We start from the raw sequence: 23,208 nt of genomic DNA, 5'->3' as shown, positions 1-23,208 counted from the left end.
ACTTGTCCACCATAACACCCTGGCAAAAGGAACAGTTCAGAGAAATCAGTAAAAGCCCAAATTACCATGACATTCATGCCTATGATGAGTGGATGGAAGCTTCTGACCACAGCTGAATTATAGACAGGCCTGGAAAGCTAAAGATAATGTCGTCATGTTAATCTGCACTGGATCTACTCTATATAAATATAGATGCAGACTCTGTTAGTAAGGTCCAGCCGCGCATTTCTGAAACCAGATGTGACAAAGAGGGGTGGAACTGAGCCCTGCACGCTCACGTTTAGACCCTCCCTAAAGCACACCTGTCTTTCTGGATAGAAATGGGAACCATGATGTGCAAAATAAAAATCATGTTTTACTTAATAATGATTGAAACTTGTGGCTGAGACTATGAACTCTGTTTTTGGAGGTCACCAATTAAGGGAGCTGAAGGCCATTTTCTCAGAGACTTCTGTACAAGTGGACACCATTTTTTTTTTAAACCTCACTAGTTGCCCCTTGCTGGCCATTAGAAAGAATGCAGGCACTGGTTTCAGACTCAGAAGCTACTTCCTTTTTTTATAGAAAGTCTATGGCTGCAACTGTAATAACATAAATATATATTATTTTTCCATATCAAAGATTCCTAAGATTCCAGATCTGCAGGTTGATGCATTTATAGCAAGTTTTGAAATGGCTGTTGACAGCATAAGGATCGAACCCTGGTGGCAGATAAACCCTGCTTCTTTTTCTTTGTGCAGTTCTTTTCTATATTTATTTGTTCTAGTACTGACTTACTATTTTACTGCAATATTTGAAAATAAAGACCATCCCTGCCTGTGATTTTCCTCTCTAAAACAAACCACTCATTGTGATTGTGTACATGTGAAATCTGGCGTCCCATCACAGGTGTGTATTTGTGCTCCTTTTTTCTTTTTTTCTTGCCATGGATGTTATTTCACACCCCCGCAGAGAAAGACGTGCACATGGCCACTCTCAGCGGTGCAGTTGGATGCACCCACATGTTCTTCGCTCGCTCACTCACAGATACAACACAGACGTATACACACGGTTCCTCATTCAGCAGCGGGGGTGGATGGAGAGCAGAGGGAGAGGCGGTGGGCATTGTGCTCTGAAAGGGAGACGCAACAAGTCAGAGATACGGGAAGAAGTGGATCCCTGGATGGAAAAAATGGCTCATCGTAGGATATGCTGAGCTGGGAGAACGAAGCATGCTGTACATGAAGTGAACCTTCCTGCTCTGTTATTTCTTTTATTCTGCTAATCCCAGCTCTCCTCCTCCCTCCGTGGCTCTAATCATCCTGTTTTTTATTGTCTGCAGCCGCCGCTGCTCACATGCACTGGGAGGGCAGATTTAATGTCATGACATTAAACTGTTTTTTGTTACTGACTGAAATATGTCTGTAATTCCAGGGATCTTGTTTACTTTAAGAAAGACTTCTCCTGCGTTTTCCTGCATAAAGAATATTCTTATTCCATCCCGGAACAGATTTCAAGCACAGCCAAAATCCCCATGAAAATAAAGAACAATGAATATACTGCTTAAAAAGTAATTTGCTTCCTGGACTTTTTGAGTATAAAAAATGTAGTTTTTAGGTGGTTGAATCACATTTTTTAAAGGCCTTTAATGTGAAATGGTGGTTGAAATATGCCCCAAAGTAGTTTTTATAGCTGCCTAATTTCACATATTTGTCACTTATAAATGTGGAATATCTGTAAACAAAAGTGTAGGTGCCTGCATCCACACACCAGGGGGCGTTGCAGAAAGGACTCGTGTTTATATCTGTCAAAGTAAAGTAGAAAAAAATGTTTTGATATCCACTTTGGCTCTTGTGTCCTAAGACAGCCCCATCCTTTCAAAATAAGACTGTCTCTGGGGTATGTAAAGCTCATTTAAAGCCTCTGAATGAGGAAATGCTTTGCCATCTATAACAGTGTGTGGATGAATTACTGTCCTCTTTCACTTGACTGTGTTTGGAGTGTGTTGGTACAGTGACTCACAGTCAGTGAAACACAGCAAATCTCTTTCCTTTCCCTCCTCTCTTCTCTCTTTGCCTCCTTTCTCACTCGTGTTAAATGTTCTGCTATCTGAGAAGGATCAGCTTTGTCTTTTCTCCCCCTCCATCTCTGTCACTCCTCTATCTCTCTCCTCCATCCATCCACCCCCCTCCACCTCTCTCTCCATCTCCTCTCCACTTTGTCTCTGTGTGGAGACGGATTCAGGCAGGCCAGCAGTTACCAGGCAACAGGCTACATGCTCATTGGCTCCATCTCTGCCTCTCGTTCTCTCCCCGGCTCCTGCATGGGGTTAACTGCTGTTATGTACTGTTGGTTACTCATAGCACGGTCTCGGGGGGGGTTCGGCACACAGCCATTTTCTATTTTCAGGATGAACTTTTGCATGGGTGCCGCCTGGTGAGGTAACAAGTGGAATTGCCATATTACCTCGCTGAGCGGCTGCAGAGATGCTCGCTGCTGCAGCCTAAAGCATCAATCATCTCTTTAATGTGACAAATCTCCTTAAAGACACCAAAAGAAGCATGCAGTACACTGTAAAAGATTATTGGGAAAAGAATGGGATTAGCAATGCACATTGTTGGGTTTGTTTATAAATTGAATGTTTAAAAAATGTATATAAATATCTGCAATGTAAAATGATGTTCTTTATTCGTACAGCATGACTCAAAACAGGAATAAATGGTGTCAAAGACCTGAATATGATAAAAATGCAGAATTACATGAGGAAAGTTTTTTTCCCCACATTTTAAAACGGTTCCAGGACACTGAAATCAAAGAATTTAAAAAAATGTATGTATAAATCTTTTCCAGCCCTGACAGAATAAGCAGAAGAAAATTGATGGATATTTTAAAAAGAAAAATAGAAAAATATTGTTAGAATATGAGCAAAAAAACCATCACAAATAAATATATTAAAAAATATTTTATTTGGATAAATTCTAGCCCTTGTTGAATATAAACTATCATTTTAAAATGGACACAAAAAACACAAAAACAGGAAAGAGAAAATAAACTAGCAGACATGAAAAACAGCATCAACAAAAAGGCTAATAAGATATTTGTTTAATTTGAATAAAATAAATACTAACATAATTAAAATCAAATAAAGAGGTATATGTGAAGAGAAAAACTAAATTAGACAAAATCAGATTTTAAAGGTTTAAAAGCAGTAAAATAAAAGCAAATAAGAAATGAATAAAAAGGTCGATGGGTATTAAACAGGCATGGATCTTTTTGGATAAAGAGTTAAACTGTTAACCAGACTGAGACTCTTTTTTCACATGAGGGCAGTTAGAAAGAAATGAAGCTCAGCAGCTTCTCAGGTTTCTCATTTACAGAGATGGCTCCTCAAGGCCTGTTTCTAATGAGCGATCTGCTCCCTGCATGAAAACTTCAGATCCACCAAAAACGCTCTGAGCCCATAAACTCATATTAAAAAAGGGTGGAGTAAGCCTGAAGTATGACATAATAGTCTAAGACGAGACAGCGTTTCCAGTTTTTTCAGTGGGAAAGTGGTTCTGCATGAAAGCTGTGCTAGAAAAATAGTTGTTACTGATATAACTTATCAGCTAATTCTAATTAGCGTGCTAATCAAACTGCATCCATAAATGATAATGCACAGAGACAGACACTAATTAAGTAACAGACTAAAAAATACGAAGTGAAAATGAAATGCAGACTTCTTGAAGTGATCTCTACCACATGGAGGTTGCCGTTTGACCTCCTATTGCTGTTACTACTGTTTATTCTTTGCTGTTAAGGGCTTCTTACCACATTACTACATGTTAAAGGAATTACTGCATATCCATAAATACTGCTGAGGTGAAGCCCAGCCTGCCTCTTACTGCCCTACAGAACCCATTGAAGCCCAGTGGTGCATACAAATACTCATAGAACTGGGGTTATTACTCCGCCTTCCCATCTAAATGTGGCCACTTCTGGCTCCAAAAAAAACCATATAAATGGCTAAAATGCTAATGTTGAGACTTTAACATGCTGACTCCAAGGGGTGACATCATGGGTGCTATGGCCATATCTCATTTACAGTCTATCTAAAGAGAGGATGAAGAAGAATAGCACTGAAAGGAATTATTATTATTTGAGATGATTTCACTACAGTAACAAAAACCATTAAATATATATATATTTTAAATTATTATCCCACACTGGCACAGCAAAGAAACCTGTAATTCAGTCCAGCTAGTATTTCAGTTTCTCAGTATATGATAATCTTATTAACTTTTTCCTAATTAATGGAAAAAAATATAATGTTTTTTAAAAGAACTGATTTTAAAAACTACCATTTAAGAGTGTTTTTAGCCACACAATAGGATAAATATGAATAGCACTAAGACAGAAGATGCAGTCTTTTAGAGTTTCAGAGATGTTGTGCTAAAAGAAATTGATGTTCAGATTTTTTATTTTAATGACTTCACAGCTTGATATCCATGTAAGATTTTTGGATTTGAAAGCAGAATCAGGGTTCATCCACTTCCTTTGTTTTTTGAAAAGTGTTTAAAGCCTCAGCTTTTTGTTGCAGTGGAGAGTATCCTCTGTGTGATGTGTCAGCATCTCTGAGAGGAGCTGTCCCTCTGGGTAAAGATGCCCCTGTTTTTCACCTCAAAGCAGGAGAAAGATAGATGGTGTCACTCTTTTCCTGCAGTATTTTTTGATCAAGGAGAGGGAACTTCTGTTCTCAGAAGAACAGGAGCGCAGCAAGACACAGAGAATGAGGCGAGAGGAAAACACACAATTAAAGCTTTGAAGCAAACTTTGTTCACTGTGGTTTCCCCCATTGAGATGATGCTTTGTAAATGTCTTGAAGAGCAGAAGCTGTGCCGACACCAGCAGTGGACGGTGATATTACTCATGTGTACGTGTGTGAAATGTGTGGACCTCTTGTCCTGTGCTGAGTGTGAGGCAAATGGACTGGATGCATGATGATGTGTTTATTCACGATGCTAATTAGACATGACACATAAGTGTTGATCACCATGGAGTCTGAACTCTTTTTTTTTTTTTTTTTTTTTTTTTTCTTTTTTACCATCCTCCTCATAGGGACGAGGAAGAGCTGCGGAAGTCGTTCTCGGAGCTCGGGGACAGCCTGTGTGAGTCCAACACCTCCAGATCGATGAAGAGGGTGGGCAGCAGCGGGAAGCCCCTGTCAGACGGGTTGCAGCCCACGGGAACGCTGCTGTACAAGAACGGATTCCTGGTTCGCAAAGTCCACGCCGACTCAGACGGAAAGAGAAGTATGAGTTCAGATTCAGACGACGCTTTGAAACATTTGGCTGCTGCCCAGAGAGTCATAAGTGAAACTGCAGGTCGTGTCATGTGGAGCAGCATGTGGTACAGCTTTTCTGCACCAGCACAACGCACGATAATCCATGCAGAGCATCTTGTTTTCTGTCCGCTTTAATTCCAAGAAAAACAACCAGCATTAAATGTCACATTAGTTACTAAAATGCCTGTAAAATACACATTATTATTCAACGAGATGTAGGCCAGTATTTGAATAGAAAAAAACTGAAACAAAGCCAAGCGCTCCATTATTTACTGCATTTCATTTACTGCGAGCTTTCCAAAACCTGAGTCACAACCAGATGTAATCACCTGCACATTTTCACAGGTTATCTATCTGTTAGTCATCAGGATGGATTATATCAAAAAGAGCTACCCAGTATTGCCACTTGTTTATATATAATCACCCCCAACTTTTTGATATGCCACTAGCAGCATGCATAAGTCCCTTGAAGCTGGGTCCCCACCCCCCGCACAGACCAGAGTCATGATACGTTTTAACTGCAGTGGGTAGGAAACATTATTATTACAGAGGAGGTGAAGGAACCTCTGATGTTTGACAAGTAGGAGTCTCAAGAGTCCTCAACAGAGACTCCTTAATGCTGAAGCTCCTTCTCCAACAGACAGCTGCAAAGAAAACTGGTAAAAATAAAATTAAATAAAGTGCAGCATTTTACTGCATACATTAAAAGACCGAAGCTTCCTCGAGAAATAGTGTCTGCTACATTTACAGTGAGATATCTGTAGCTCTCCACCAGCATGGAAATGCTGTTTAACTTAGTGTCAGATTTTAGGAGGCCTATCTCTTTCCTATAGGCTGTGTGTTATTACCACACCACTCCACAAAGTGGTTCACCAGTTCCCTATACTCTGTCTCTTCCCCACCCCTGGCACACCTCACAGCTGCAGAGGACTACAGGGTGAAGAGAAGCAGTTTAGGCTGGATTGTGTTAAAGGCACTGAGACTGGTCAGGTTGAGAAACCTCATCAGCACAGTTGCTGGCATTATGATGGCTCAGTGGTTTGCACAGATTACTCCTGCCACTGAAAAAAATGCCTCGTTAATGATGCCTGTGACACTCTCACAAAGAAGACTCTTAATCTCACTTCCTGGTTAAATTGAGGTTAAACATATAAAAAGCAACAAAAGTTTAAACATGCCCCCAGAGACACAAACAAAGCTCACACAGTTTGTTTAAATGTAACAGGGTCCACTATAAGAATCCATATGAGACGGGGTAGGACCGGGACCTCTCACTACAGCTATAAACACCAAAAGACATAACAAGATAATTCTGACCCTACCCTGCAGTGTAGTCCTACAAATGGGAAAAACATAAGTTTCATGCCTTTAAAAACCAACTTTGGACCCTACTTTACTGACCTTTTGTTCTTCTATATTCTCCATTACATATGCATATGTTTGCTGAACTACTGCATGCTACAGTTGTGTTTAGATCAGCTGTTATTGGTGCTGATTCCAGTCCCAACATGAAAATTTGGATGTGTTATTAATATTTTAGCAGCTGTGTGATTGTGTTACTGAGAGTTATTTTAATAATTATTTTTGTTGGGCATCATATGCATAAATAATTCCAAATATGAGCAGCACAAGCTGCAGCCTCCAAAACGCTCATAAAGGTAAAACAACACCTGAGTTACAAGCGTAAACATGAGAGCAGGACTGTTATTTTCTGGTTTCACTTATTTAATGGGGACAGTTTATGTTAATGGACATCAGTATAAAAATATATCATGTGAAAACCTGCTTATTTACATCTGTATCATCTAAGAAGGGCACATAAGACTATACAAATGATATCCAGATACACACTAAAGCACATAAGCAGAACAGAACACACCAAATAAATAAATAAACTGAATCGTATTTAGTTGAAGGAAATCACAGATTAGTGCATTAATTTGAGCTCAGTGTGCCAAATGAACTGCAGTGTGTGCTTTGATTATAATGAGAGGTAAACTAGTGTGTCGTATGCAGGTGTGTACAGATGTTTATGAAAGCAGCACAGATGGGATTTTTCAGATATGTCAATAATAATGAATGTGAAACTAATAACTGTGATGGGCAGGGAGGGAAATCTGTGTGTTGGGTTTAGTGGACAGCCGCTACAACACCGAAAGCAACAAATACGGCGGGTTTTTTTTCAGATACTGTATATGGCCCACATGTTAGCTGTGTTGGCCCGGACGAGCCCAGATTAGGCCCAAATGTGGATGTGTACACGTCCAGTTTTTATTGAAGATTTGCTGTCAAAGTCTTACCGAGCTAAGAGCATGATGTAATGTTTGTATCCATGATGAAAGTCTTTAATTAACATTTCATGTTTTCTGCTCCTTGCCAGCACCGAGAGGGAAGAGAGGGTGGAAGACTTTCTACGCCATCCTGAAAGGGCTGATTCTCTACCTGCAGAAAGTAAGTTTCTCCCAGTATGCACGGTCTGTGAGTGAGAAGCAAAGTGTAACAGCTACTGCTTGATATTCATTATTCAACCTTTTAAATAACGGTTGACTGCATCTCCATAAACATCCTGTTTGACTTTGATGCCAGCAGCAGGTTTTTAGCAGAAGGCGGCTCTTTGTCCCTGCGGTGAATCTCTGTAGAAACCAAACAACAAAGTTTTCCACCAAATGTTACCTGCCTGCCTGCCTGCACACGAGCTCTTAACATGATTTATTTAAACCAAATATCAGCGATGAAAAAGAGCAGCTTTGCACTGACAGCTCAATGAGCAATCTGTCCATTAGAGTCCCGTTTTGGTGCCTACTTCCTGTTTACATGAATAATGTTGTTGTGACATAATGTCCTCATGCAGCCAGCCTCGGCACCGAGCAGAGGACCCATACGGAGCGGTGGGCCTGGCTTTGCTGAGGGGGGTAACCACTGCCAACATAACATGCCCTGCTGCTCCAAACTGCCTATGAGTGCAAGGAAAAATGTGCCTGCAGTGATGCTGTGGCTGTGCTCTGTGAAATAACAGCAACTACAAGCACTCTCAGTACAGCGCATACTACGCTACAATAGAAACTACCCAATGTCATCATATTCTATCACATATAAACAGATCAGAAAGACTAGAAATTTATTTTGCTGGCTTTTAAAATCTGTCAAATATGATTGTGTTCCTATCAAACTGAACTAAATATGGGAAAGAATCCTTTTACAAAATCCTGGATCCAGATTGCGATTCGGACCAACACCAAAATGTAATCTATTGTTCCTTGTACCCCCATTTGGGCCTAGGATGGTGCGGTGGGTAACACCTCACAGCAAGAAGGTCCCAGGTTCAAATCCCGCGGGTAGACCCGGAGCTTGCATGTTCTCTTTGAGTACTCTGGAGTTCAGAAATGTGTATGTTAACTTACCTGCTGATTATATGATGGCCGTAGGTGTGAATGTGAGCGCTAATCTGTCCCTGTGACAGACGGGCGACCTGTCCAGGTTTACCCACCTCTCACCTTGTTACAGCTGGATGTTTGAAGTAGCTAAAAAGCTGTGAGGCCACTTTGAATCCTAACTGTCTGCTAATGAATTAAATTAAAGCTGGTCTATTTTATAATAAATGAAACATCAGCTGTTAAAAAATCTGAGGCAGTCGTTTTCTTCAGGTGCAGACGATCCATCCTTGAACCTGTAAACAGCAGCAATGATATCCTCAGTAAATAGTAACTAATTGTTCATTTCCGTATTCATGTTTTTTTTGGTGGCTGCTAACACTAACAACAGGTTTCACAGAGTGATTTAAAGGTGGGGGGGGTTCAGATACCTACTCTCCTTTAGTTGTCAACACACCTGAGAAACCAGAAGCTGAACTGAAATCAGTGTTTCTCAGCTTAACGCCAAGTACAAAAAATTATAAGAATATAATTATAAACATGTGCAGCCTTATTGAGATCAGGTTTATAAAATAAAAGCATAAAGGAGAACGTGTTATCATGTTAACTCGGGTATGAGATAACTAATATTAATAAAAATGAATCAAAGTTAAACTTTACTTTGAGAAGACTTTGCTCAGTGTTTGTCCACAGCTTTGTTCTTCCTTAAAGGATGTTTATACTTCTACCATGAAACCATCACGTCTTCAAATATATATTTGTATTCTTGCTGTGGAAGGATGTTATTATAGTTAACTCAAACTAAAGCTATGAGTAAAAATTTATGTTACTGGAAACCAAAAATGAAAACTAGACCTTTGAAGAAAATAAAAACTACCTGAGATGCTAATTGTGTACTTACAGAACTATGAAAATATGCAGTAAATGTCTATTTTAAATCTTTGTCACTGAGATCAATACAAGCACCTGTGGAGCCACTGATGTCTGCATAACTCTGACTTTTTTCTGTGAAATCAAATAATAAAAACTTTAAAAATGAGTAAATCAGTCCTGGAAAGTAACTGAAACTACAAAAATAAAAACTTTAATCAGAGCTTCTTTCTGAGGATGAAAACAAAGTTTAACAGCAGCTCTTCATGGGAGTGTGTGTAAGCGTCACACTTCTCCTTTAAAGAAGGTCAGAGGTCACAGTCAGCATCTGTAATGAGTGCTAGGACCACAGCATTGATGTCTTCTTTGTTCCTTTGTGCCAGGGGGAGTACAGGCCCGATAAGCAGCTGTCTGATGAAGACCTGAAGAACGCAGTGTCCATCCATCACTCTCTGGCCATGAAAGCTTCAGACTACAGCAAGAGACCTAACGTGTTTTACCTGCGGACAGCGGACTGGAGGGTGTATCTCTTCCAGGCACCGTGAGTCTCTTTATGCTAGTCTCACTAAGCTGGGATGGGCACAAACACACACACACTGTACAACACTGAGCAGCGCATGCGGCATCTACAGCAGAACAGAAAATTCAGTGAGCAGAAAAACGCCACTGACCTGCAGTCTGTCCAAACTACACCGGCATAAGTATGTGGACACCCCTGTTTTAACTGCAGGTTGGATGCAGGTGGATGTTGGGCTGGTGGAGGTGATGTGATGGAAGTGATGCAAGCAAGGAGCAGCACTGACATTTCAGAGGGGAAGAGGGAAATGACAGAGCTTAGAGGCACAAACCATGATGTGTGTGTTTGGTATGTGATGCAGTGCAGCTGAGTGCACTTCTAGGCTTTGTTCTAGTTCAGTTTGTGCCACCTAGAAAAGAAGTCCGGCTTGTGCTGCATACAGTCATGCACTTACATGCACATTTCTCATGAATATGTCTATTGTGGCTTCATGAGGTCCTGCTAACTTTGCTCTCTCCACCTCTGCTGTGGAGATTTGCTCCCAGCAGCTTTTCCAGAAACCAGATTGATCCACAGACATAAACACCGGAATTCGGCTCCCAGGAGGAACCTTTAGCTGGTTATTCATGCTGGTCTTTTTACATGTGAGACGCTGACATTATGCACCATTATGAAGAATGTCGCAGGTCATTTCAGTCTGATGGTCAGCCATGTTTTTTGGAGCTAATTCACATATAAGATGAGAATCGGAGGATGGAGGCCGAACAAAGCAGCTGATGCTATTCTGATGCAAAATCTCAAACTGTCAAAAAAATTCAGAAATACTAACTACAGTAATGAAGCATTTGCAGTAGTAAAACAAATGAACACAATACATGAATATAAACGATTAAAAAAAGAAACTAAAAGGCAATTTCACCTCAAGATGTGTTTTAAGAATTAAGTGGTCAACATCAATTCTACAACTTGCAGAAAGTTAGTGGAGAAAAGCCAGGATTGGGGTTCTTGAACCAATCGCAGGTTCTTCTTGTGACAGAGAAATGAGTAGAGGCTGTTTCAGCATCAGAACACCACAGTACGATGCTGCTGCTGATCCCAGCTAAATGTTCCCCCACAGCAGCTGTGCTCATGTGCCCACAGGTCAGGGATACATGAAGAGGATGTATGGTGAAGGTGAAGGTGTGTCTGCGTGTGCATTAGCAGGATCCAGGAAGTGGCACATGAGTGGCCACATGTTTCAGCCCCCAGGAGGACCGGCTCTGTGCTCCAGTTGCATTTGTCCCAGATACCGTACCCCTCTCTGTGTCTTTCTCCTCGTCTCTCTCGCTCTCTCATCACATCTCTCCCCGAAGATTTAAGCAAGGCTGTCTGATTCGATCTGATATCACTTGTGAGCCCCTAATGGCCCGTTACTGTAAAACAGGCCTTTTTCTCTCATCTGTTAATTGGCTCTAAAATGATTTCTTTGTCAACAGCAGTGCTGCGTTCTCTGATAATTATCCCTTTGATGTTGGAAAGCAGCCATGAGCTGATGTGAGCGGCACTGCAGGGGAGAAGCATTTGTACTGGATGTGTTTTAGAGTTTAAGATTTGTTTGTAATTAAGTGTGTGTGTGTGTGTGTGTGTGTGTGTGTGTGTGTGTGTGTGTGTGTGTGTGTGTGTTACCATCACAGGAATGCAGAGCAGATGCAGTCTTGGATCACACGGATCAACACAGTGGCCGCCATGTTCTCATCTCCTCCCTTTCCAGCAGCCATCGGCTCGCAGAAGAAGTTCAGCCGGCCGCTGCTGCCAGGGACGATGTCCAAACTGTCTGAGGTATCCTGACTTTAATGAGTCCGGCAGGCAGCCCATCCCACTCTGAGTATAGAATGTAAATAAAAGATGGGTGTAGCTTCTGGATCAGAAAGTAGAGCCAGTGTTTAAGTGGCTTAAACCTCCATTCTTTCTCTGACCATCAGGGGGTGACTCCTCAGTGGCCCAAATCCAATCTGGCCCATTCATCCTCCATGATAAGAACTCCACAGGAAATCACAGGGTCTCTCAGATAAGCCTTAAGGCACAAACTTTAAGGTGCTCTCCCCTTTCCCAGGAGGAAGAAGTAACTTCTAATTAGGATCTGTGACAAATCCTGCTATTAAATGGATTTATCCATCACCTACTGTACAATTTGACTATTCTGTTCAGGTTCATTCAGGCCTTCTTGTTCTTTATTGTTAGCACTGAAGCACTTTTCCAGGATGTGTGTGCAAATATATATAAAAATTTCCATGAAAGCCATTTATTACTGACTCTGAGCCTACTTCTGTGTGTGGAGTTTCCTCCCTAAAGGTTCTGCACATGTACAGCGTGTAGTTTATAATCAGACTCTGTGTTGGAGGTGTTCCTTCAGCCTTCCACTAAAGACTAGTTGGTTTCAAACAGCACTTAAGATGAAGGACCCATCATGTGATCTGTGACCTCAGTAAACACGGTCCTAATGAGTTTATGGTCCCTTTCAGGTTTTACTGAAATCAGTTTTTGTAAATTGTGATATCCATGAGTGGAAGGGGATGATGAAGGAGGATGGGCCTTCTTTCTGGCTGCTGCACCATATTAGCAGTGACAGGGTTTAGTAGGTATGAAAGCACTCATCCTCTGGATGACTCTTGATGAAGCTGATGAGAAAGAAACATATAAGTGGACCCAAACCGTGCCAGCAAAACATTCCCCCAGGAAGACAGTTCAGGGTCAAGAGTTCAAGTTTTTCTCTCATAATTTTGGTTTTAACCTTGTGCTTTCAGGAGGAGCAGGTCAGGTCTCATGAAGCTCGATTCAGAGCTATCTCCACTGAGCTGGCTGAGCTGCGCTCGTATCCACCTGACCGCAAGGTGAAAGGACGTGAACTGGACGAATACCGCCAGCGAGATGAGTATCTGGACTTTGAGGTGAGCTGGATTCAAGAATGAGGAAGTGGTTATTTACAGTCCTAAGTGTAACTTTATTTCCTTGCACTTTGTAGAAAACACGGTATGGGACCTACATCATGTTGCTGCGAGCTAAAATCCGAAGCGGCGAGGACGACCTGTCTGTGTTTGAGCTGCAGCTGTTGGAGGATAATGGGCTTCAGAGGGCTCACTCCAGCCCAACGCTGCAGGACAGCAGCCAGGCCAGCCTGGCCAGCAGCACCAGGGACGGAGGCAACAGCAGCAAAGCCAGCGGCTGCAGCAGCAAGCAGCAACGGCAGGAAGGCCAGAGACACAGCTACCGACAGGCCGTCAAGAAGTGAGACGGGGCGGGGGCGCCGGGAGCGGCATGGCGTTGCACTGCCAGCGGCAGGCTGTCTCCCTGCAGAGGTTTTGTTTGGAGCTCTGCTTGAAGGGGGGAGCAGGAGTGAGGGTCTACCCCACGCCCTCCCCCAAAACACGACGCCCTACCCGGCACCCCAATCTTCTCATCTAACAGAGGAGGTGCAGATCCTGTGACTGGCAGAGAGGCTGGTGCAGGAGGTGGGAGGGACCGCAGGGTGGTCACGGATCTGCAGACAAGGTGTCTTTGAGAACGCACGCTGGGTGCTGCAGCAGACTGTGAGATAAAGAGGCTGCTTACGGATCGGACGGGGCAGCGCACAGGGACCTACATCCAGCATCCTTTCCTTTTTCTCCTGTTTTGTTCTTTCAAGGCACCTCTGGCCATGTTCTCGCACCTTTTTTCTTGACTTTTCACTCCGTTTTTCTGGGACCAAACATGTTTACACACTTTGAATTGTCATCACATTATAGACGACTGATGATTTGATTTCCGTTGAATTTCTGCCACCACTCTGGAGGAGAAGCGCTGTAATAAAAACTTAGGAAACATCAGCAGGTCTTACGGAGCCATTACATTCCAGCTCCTTTTTTGTGTTCACATTCCACACAGGAATTACAGCTTTCAGCTCCTGTATGTTTCACTGAAGGTGGTATCGAGTTAAATCAACATGTGGCTTCAGTATACGGTGCGATGTGATAGTGCTGCTCCGTCAGCTCGTCTTTCCTCCTTTCTCCAGTCACGACAACGTCGGTAGAAGTTCACAGAACTCCAAATATGCAGCAATATACTGCATGACACAGAGAGAAAGAGGTCTTTTTTTTTGGCTCTGCTTGAACTCAGACATCTCTCGCTTTTGCTTCTGTCCTGTGACGTGCTTCTGTTCTCTTTCTTGGCCGAATGTTGTTTTCTGCAGTGATCCGCATGCCTGCATCCAGCACTGCTTCTTTTAGGGCTTTTTACTACTTTGAGGGCAAAAATCTGAGAGCAGGAAAACTGCTTTCGGTTGGGGGTCGGTTTAGTCATTCTCCTCATGCCAGTGCCATCCCCAACATGTGTAATCTTTGTCTGTACTTCTAAACCCGACTCACTGGACAGACCCTGAATGTTCTTTGTTTCTGATATTTTTACAGTATTTTACAGTCATTTGTTAGTGTTGAACCTCATGTGTATGTCAAATGTGTGATGAAATATATCTCTGTAAACACCCAGGATATGTTGTATATAACGCACCAGATATTGTAGGATATATGACTATATTTACAATATATTCAGCACACTGATGTGAAGCTGCTTTAGGTACACACACAGTTTTCTCCTTGTATGTCCCAAAATTACTACATGGTAATAACATTATTTTATTTTTTCTTACAAAATTTATGAATATTATCAAAGTAAGTCTATCAAAGATTAGTGAGGCTGTTGTTTTGCAGGATTTTACTGTATAAAGCAAATTCTTGTGAAGATTTCAGCTCCAGAGGGAACTATTCCAAAGACAGATCATGCTCCAAGTCCTCTGAGAACTCAGCAGCCAGCTTGGTAACACCTCCGGGCAGTTCATTTGAAACCCACGACTTAAATGAATGAGGGAGAGAGCCCTAATATCAGTGGTGACCGAGACAGAACAACTGGATTTATAAAGACATACGTCAAAATATTAATTGATTTTGCCCCAAAGTAAGATTTGAAAGTTCCACTTCTGCTACCCCATTAACATCCCTGTTTATCCCACTGAAGCGTTGAGTAACTGCTGTGCTAATTCATGCTATCAATACCATAAGCCAAGAAAAGTTCACTTGAAGTCTGCCTGTGCAGATCCAAAGGTCTTCTAAACTCCCAGTCTCTGCACTTCCTGTTTCACAGGGGGCGCTGGTGAGATAGTCCAGAATAATGGGGATCTGTGGAGCCCACAAATATACATTTTGTGGGCTCCACAAAATGTGTATTTCTGTATGTATACATTTCTTCTTTGAATTTTCATTATGTTTTTGAAAGAAAGGGTCAAGATATAGTTCAGATTTTTTTTTTTTTACTGGTTTCTATTGCACAAAAATAGAATTCTGTAAATATTGGGGATGCCACACAACCCTGAGCAACTGTCACAGTCGCCTTCAACTTCCATGACCAGCGGCTGCTTTAACTGCACTTCTAATGTCTAGTTATCTTTTGGAAAATGGGCATCATCAAGGGAGAGTGATGTGTGGTAAATCCTTACCCCACCAATCAACATGCATCAGCAAAATGCTAGTATTTCATGGACAGTTTTCGACATTTTACTTACAGGCATATCAGTGCTGTATTTGCAAAAAACTAAAAGAAACGTTGGAAGACAGAAATTTTTTGTCTAGAAGCAGGTGTAAATAATTGTTTTAACTCTTCTTCATTGAGGACTATCTCGCAAGTGCCCCCTGCTGCATCACTACCTGGACTGCAGTCATTTCCTCGTGGAGGAGATTAAAAGGAAGTGGCATGTCTCTCCTAGATCAGCTGGGTTTTTTTTTATGTCTTTATCTAAATGAAATGAGAGAATGAGACTTAAATTTAATTACTGTTGTCACCAAGATGTAAAAACTGGATTTGTACTGAAATCTGATGTCAAGAAATGCTTGAAAAGTTTGGTGACTTCCCCCTAAATAAGGTTTTTTTTCTCCTCTACTGCACATGTGCAGAGTTACACTTCAGTAAGGGCTCAATCCAAAGTGCGATAAAAGTCTTTGATTATCCTACCAGAACAGGATAATCAATCCTTCCTATAATAACGAGTAGATGAACCTCCTGCCAGGAAACAAAAACAGCAGTGAAACTTTACTCTTAACATCTGTGGCTGCAACAAAATGATTGGCTCGTTCGGATGTTATATTGGCTCTTTTGGGACAGAGGCCAGACTGCTGTTAGCGAACCCTGCAGTAGATTTCTATCAGGACTCTGAGTGCATGGTTTTAACTGGATTGTAAAAGATGCATGAAAAATGATGAGGGGAGAATGTAAACAATAACAAAGAAGAAGACAAACTCCGTGTTCAGGAGTGTGTGTGTGTGGGCGGACTGATCTAAATATGGAACTATATAATGTTTGGTAGCCATATACACCTCATAGCATTATCGATGCACAGCCATTTACTACTCAGGCTTTAAAACGACACCTTGAGCAGCTGCAGTGCCAGCATCCAACCAGCAGGGAGTGCTGTTGACATTCACCTATGTTCTTTCAGCCATAATCACACCTGCTGCACCTGCAGTGAATATGCACGGGATTACCCGCTTGCCTGAGGAGGTGGTTTGGGTGGGTATTGCAGGGCTAAATAAGACGGGACCTGTTTATTGTAACTCCGGATGTCAAGTCTTAGTGTGTGTTGGAGTGTGTGCATATGTGAAAGGCTGCAGAGAGCCTCCTATCCAGCGCCAAATGTGTAGATTAAAGCTGTACAGTTTCTAGAACAGATAGTCAGGCTTAAGTGTGTCCGGTGTTAGTCTCTCAGTCATATAGATGCCTGCAGTGTCGCACTGAATCGATCCAGAACTGTGGTTATTGACCGTCATGTGAGTCATTTTAAGCAGCATCCTCTAGGTCCACCTTTGCTGAGCATTTTTGTTTTTGCAATTTGAAGACATTTATGATTATTGTTTCTCACTGAGACCACTCTTACACACAGCTTATTTTCATTTAAAGCTCATCTCCTGCTTTTCGTCTCTGCACCATCGCTCACTCTGGTGGTATAAAAAGGTTTTGTGTGTGTATATTGTTGCCATAACCAACTTCCTGTACCTTTTGTGTAACTTTACAGACTTCATACTTGTGTATTATTAGTAGTGTTTGCTGTCTATGATGTGGCCAAACTGTCAATAATCAGCCAGACTCAGACATTGAGTACCTTTAATGTGGACCTATTCTGCTCATTTACAGCTCTGTATTTTTAGCCTTGAACTTTCCTAGGGTAGCTTTGCATGATCCGGAGCTCAAAATAATCCTTGTTTATCTGATACAGGGCCTTGATGTGGCCCTTAAGTTCATCCTCTGTTTTACTTTTAGACAGAGGATGCCTTCCTTCGTATTGGCTGCCCCTCATAAAGGTCTAAACAGCAGGTGGGTGGGGCTTCTGTGTTCAGATGACCATATTAGGAATATCCTCTCATCTCACTGAGTTGCAACAGCCATTCAGGATTTGGATGATTTGTACAAACAATGGCCATATATTTTAAATTTGGCCATGTTTAATATGAGCATTCATTACTGTAACAGTGTATAAATGACAGAAAATGGGGAAAAGCATAATAGGTCTATTCACATAAAATCAATATTGCATAAATATGAAACCACTTGTCAGATAATATCCTTAAAACCTACATGTCTTATTATTCCACACACACAAAACTGTCTGTCATCCCTGAAAGTAAGTGCTTTGCGTGAGTTTGAATCATTTTAGTTCCCCACTGCTTACATTGTAGATGGTTCATAGCAAGCAGAAATTGCACATGAAGTTTGTACTGTTTTTATGTCAACTGCTGCCTCTGATATCTAAGCTCATATTAACAGGAGACCCTTTAAATGTGAGGATTCGTTGCTTTTGAAATCTCTTTGGGTTTTAGAGGGAAGCATTTATGAGGACTATGAGTTCATGATATTCCCCCAAAAGCTGTTCACAAATGATCAGAAGCTCTCATTTTGTGCTTAAAGGCCAGATTACCCTCTTAATGGTGCAAATTCTCCAACAAATGAATTTAATACTAAAACTCCTGTGAGCATGTGGATTCGGGGGCCCTTGGGCCAGTTGCCCATTTGACCTAATTTTGGTAATCCAGCCCTGCTGTCTGCACATGATCACATTAAATATAATCTTTGTCAACTTTGGGGCTCTGCAGACTTAATGTAAAAAAAAAAAAAACATTTTCAATAAATATGACAACATGCAGCCTTGATTTGAGCTCTTAGAGCAGGACTACATATGGGCCATGATGCAGCAGGGCCCCAGCCTGTTACACAGTTGGCCCTAAACTGGTTCTGGCACCAGATTTAAACCAAAATGAACCATTAACCCAGCCACATATCAGCTATATGCCTCATTTGATGCCTTAATAAGGGCAGCCTTTCATTCAATCAACAGAAACAGTGGTGCTTGCAAAAGAGTTTATTAGTTAAAAGTTAACTAATAATTACAACAAGATAAAGAATCTCTTTGTGTTCAGGCCCAGCTTGACCTAGTGTGTTAGCTTAATGCTGCCTGGAGATAACCCATTTAAGCCCAGTATGCCTAAGCTGCAGGGCAACAGTGATAACTGAGCCACGGTGCTGCCAGTCAAACTAACAAGTTCAGTCGTGGGAGCATTACTGGAGGTCAAATACTCCATCAGCTGTTCTGCTATCTTTAATGCAGTTATCAGTGCACGTATCCTGCATACCAGTGCCAACTGTGTGGCCAGATCAGTTTCACTGTTGATTATTAACTGACAATTTTGGGGCTATAAAGAGCTGCACTGAAGTACGATCCATAAAGTGCCAAAGCCAAACCAAGTACAGCGAGTGCAGTCACTTAATCCTCCTTTCTGTGGCTTTGTGCAGAACCTCCACCTTATCTCAAAGTTTCCCCGTCCCACTGCCTTTCTCCATGTCTTCTCACCACTTGTGGTTAGCATAGAAATGGCTGGTTCCCCTTGATGACGCCTCTGTTTTGCACCATGTTCACAGATGTAGGAAATCTGCAGCTCAAACCGTCTCTTCAGCGTGCACTTGTACATCACAGCCTCATTTCTGAATGTAAATAAAGCATGCAATATTATGGCCTGCTTTCATTTATATTATGGTTAGAGTATTAAATGAAAGGTTAATATATAAGGTAGGTCAACATTTTTTTCCTGTCCTTGAACTCACGGTCATTTCTCTTTTTTTAATCAATGTGAATGAAGGGAATGGCTATATTTAATGCTGTTGTATGCTGTTGTGTTTTAGAGAATCGAGCCAGCTCATACAAATCTTTTTACATGTAGAGGTCTGCTCTGTCTCAGTGTTTTTTAGACCGGTGCAGATAAGGCGATGTTCATTTTATGCTATACATACAGTGAGCTACACGTGTCACTGCCTTGTTCTAACTCACCAAGGAAATGTTGTTTGTGAGCTTCTCACTTTGGGAGGCGTAGATGATAAAAATAAAAGTGTTTTGAAAGGTTTACTGTGTGTGAACATCATTGTGTGGAACATAAAGTGCTGTACTCAAGGCGTACTTAGTCGTGTACATAAGCTGAGGGCTTTTACACTGATTTGATATGTGATACTTAAAATATGTGCTTATAAAATAGAGTACTTCATGAAGCACCAATTAAACTACTATAATTTATTAAAATTTGCTCCACCTTGACCAGCAGGTAGCCTATATCTATGAGTATTAATGACCCAGCACTATATCACTAAAAAGGGTGAATCTGTGGAGATTATGTTTATGCTCTTTTTATCTTATATAAGGTACTAGATCCATAGTGTGTGTGCACAATTATCCTGTTCGCAGCTAAAACTTGCTGTTTTATGCATCTATTAGCAAACTTCCAGGACTGAAAAAGCAAGCCAGGTGTCATCTTTTATGTACAGTCTATGCTATTAACCCCTCTTTTCACAGCTGTGTTAAAGGTACTTATGAAAGTCAAGTGAGCACAAAATAAATTTTAATACAGTTAAAACAGCCATTTGAGCCAGAACCTCTCTACATGCTAATGCCACAACAAAGCCGTTACATGCTTTGCTTTAGTGGTGCAAATTCTCTAACATGGCCGAGTGCTGAGCAGGGAACATGCGAGTTTAGTGGGGAACTGACAATTTGGGGCTCTTGGAGGAGTTTGCCATGTTGACCTCATTTTGATAACTCCACCCCGATGAGTACACAAGATTAAAATCAAGATTTTATTTCTGTAGCTGAGGAATCGGAGTCTGCTGAGCTTACTCACACACCAGATTAGGTCAGACCCAGTGACATAATCACTTATACTCCACTCACATACAGTAAAAGAAAAAAAAGCTTCCATGTGTGGTCCAAATAAGGGCTGGTAGGATAAGGTAAGTGTAGCTGTCCTCAACGTCTGCAATGTTGCCTTCTGGTAGTGTAATCCCCTTAAGACTACCTTCCCTCTCTTTGTTACCATCCGACTACACTTCTCCAGTCCGAATGTCATTGCTGTAGATCCTAGTGCTCTATCTACCAGTAGCTGGTGTTTTACTCCTCTGGAATTTCTGCCAATTCCTTTCTGGGCCCTGCTCATGTATTGAGCCATGTGCCTGTTCATCTTAGCCGCTATGATACCTGACAGGAGCATTAGCAGCTCGTTCATTTGTGCTTCCAGGCACTCATGGAGTGCAGTATAGTGATCATATGGATCTGCTTTTGGCTTCAGAACTGCCTTAATGTAGCATTGATTTAACAAGGTGCTGAAGCATCCCTTGGAAATTTTAGTCTATGACAGCATCACACAGCTTTGTTGGCTGCATATCCATGATGAGTTTCCAATTCCACCACATCCCAAAGGCAATCTGTTGAACTGAAATTTGGTGGGTGTGGAGGCCATTTGAGTACAGTGTCATGTTCAAGAAACCAGTTTGAGATGATTTGAGCTTTGTGATATTACTCATCCTGCTGCACACAACCATCAGAAGATTTCTGGGCATGGACATGGTCAGCAACAACACTCAGGTCAGCTGTGGTGTTTAAATGATGCTTAGTTGATACTGAGGGGCCAAAGTGTGCCAAGAAGATATCCCCCCCACACCACCAGCAGCAACCCGAACCATTGATAAAAGGCAGGATGGATGAACTGAGAAGAAAATGAGACTCACGAGAGTGGGCAATGTTTCTCTAGTTTTCTGTTGACCAATTTTGGTGAGCCCATTTGAACTTTAATCTTAAATATGATCAGTCTGTCTTTATTAGTTGGCTATGTACCACAGGCGGCAGTAATTAAACCATTACTTAAAAAGCCATCACATGACCCAGCTGTCTTAGCTAATTAAAGGCTAATCTCCAACCTTCCTTTTCTCTCAAAAATTCTTGAAAGAGTAGTTGTTAAACAGCTAACTGATCATCTGCAGAGGAATGGCTGATTTGAAGAGTTTCAGTCAGGTTTCAGAATTCATCACAGTACAGAAACAGCATTACTGAAAGTTACAACTGATCTTACAGCCTCTGACAGTGGATTCATCTCTGCGCTTGTCCTGTTAGACCTCAGTGCATCTTTTGATACTGCTGACTAAAATATTTTATTACAGAAATTAGAGTATGCATAGATATTAAAGGTACTGCGCTGCAGTGGTTTGAATCATATTTATCTAATAGACTCCAATTTGTTCATGTAAATGGGGAGTCTTCTTCACACACTAAGGTTGATTATGGAGTTCCACAGGGTACTGTGCTAGGACCAATTTTATTTACACTATACATGCTTCCCTTAGGCAGTATTATTAGAATGTATTGTATACATTTTCATTGCAATGCGAATGATGCCCAGCTTGATCTATCCATGGAGCCAGATGACGCACATCAATTAGTTAAACTGCAGGAATGTCTTAAAGACATAAAGGCCTGGATGACCTCTAATTTCCTGCTTCTAAATTCTGATAAGACTGGATATGTCCTTCAATGCACATATTAAACAAATATGTAGGTCCGCTTTTTTGCATTTGCGCCTTGAGCCTGGCTCTGCTGGAGGTTTCTTCCTGTTAAAAGGGAGTTTTTCACCGTCACCAAGTTCTTGTTCATAGGGGGTCGTTTTGACTGTTGGGTTTTCTCTGTATTATTGTAGGGTCTTTACCCACAATACAAAGCACCTTGAAGTTTTTATTGTGATTTGGCGCTACATAAATAAAATTGAATTGAACTGAATTTAATTGAATTGAACTGAAGTTCTTGTACTCTGCCCCACAAATCTTAGAAACATGGTGGCTAACTAGATACTTACTCTGGATGGCATTACCTTGGCCTCCAGTAACACTGTGAGAAATCTTGGAGTCATTTTTGACAGAAGACAGACACCCTCTCTATTTTTAAGATTATGCTTAAAATTTTTTTTTGATCAAGTTTATAGTTAGGGCTGGATTAGGTGACCCTGAACCCTCCCTTAGTTATGCTGCAATAGACCTAGGCTGCTAGGGGGTTCCCATTATGTACTGAGTGTTTCTTAGTCATTCACCTCTTCCACAGTGTGTCTTTTGTCTTCTTTCTCTCCCCTCAGCCCCAACTAGTTGCAGCAGATCACTGCCCCTCCTTGAGCCTGGTTCTGCCGGAGGTTTATTCTTGTTAAAAGGGACTTTTTTCTTCCCACTGTCACCAAGTGCTTGCTCATAGGGAGTTGTTTTGATTTTTGGGTTTCCTCTGTAATTATTGTAGGGTTTTTAACCTTAAAATATAAAGAGCTTTGCCTCATCTTCATGTGTAAATGTGTTGGGTTGCTACCATGTGCTTTCCTGATTAGATATTTGCACTAATGAATAGCCTCGAGCAGCCCAGTTAAATCGAGATAAATCTGACTAATGTATACCTTCTACGTGTACCAGCAGTCAGCTAATAGCATTAGAAAAATCATCAGTATGACAATATTAATCTGTAAGTAACGTCACAGGCGCTCCTCAGTAGGCTTTCGCAAAGCATGCGAATTAAAAGAAAGTAGTCTTCAGTGGAGGAGGGCTTTAAGAGCCACAAGCCGTTCGGGAAAAGGCTCAACTGAGGGGCTGCATAGCAGACCCTCTGACAGTTTAAATACACATTTTGTTCTGCTGTGAATCATGCAGTGACACTCTAGTGGAGCCCAAGAATAAAAATACACGACTTAAAATAAACACAGTCTGCCACTTTAAAACAGTTTTCACCGTGTTTTGAACGCACTGGGCGT

General features: G+C 41.5%; 1 protein-coding gene across 1 annotated transcript in view; it reads left to right on the top strand.

Annotated features, from left to right (window-relative positions):
- LOC115798443 (PH and SEC7 domain-containing protein 1-like) overlaps positions 1-19,511 on the top strand; it is a gene marked incomplete at its 5' end in the record, with an annotated part of 62,033 nt that extends 42,522 nt beyond the window's left edge. The window contains 6 exons of the mRNA XM_030755288.1: positions 5,077-5,270; positions 7,683-7,753; positions 9,927-10,084; positions 11,734-11,878; positions 12,844-12,987; positions 13,062-19,511. Of these exons, the coding sequence (XP_030611148.1) occupies positions 5,077-5,270; positions 7,683-7,753; positions 9,927-10,084; positions 11,734-11,878; positions 12,844-12,987; positions 13,062-13,328 (979 nt within the window). The remainder of the gene's footprint in view (positions 1-5,076; positions 5,271-7,682; positions 7,754-9,926; positions 10,085-11,733; positions 11,879-12,843; positions 12,988-13,061) is intronic.
- Between the last annotated feature and the right edge of the window lie 3,697 nt (positions 19,512-23,208).

The sequence above is a fragment of the Archocentrus centrarchus genome, chromosome 19 (assembly GCF_007364275.1).
Source record: "Archocentrus centrarchus isolate MPI-CPG fArcCen1 chromosome 19, fArcCen1, whole genome shotgun sequence".
In the NCBI taxonomy this organism is placed as follows: domain Eukaryota; kingdom Metazoa; phylum Chordata; class Actinopteri; order Cichliformes; family Cichlidae; genus Archocentrus; species Archocentrus centrarchus.
This window is presented reverse-complemented; position numbering and strand designations above follow the sequence as displayed.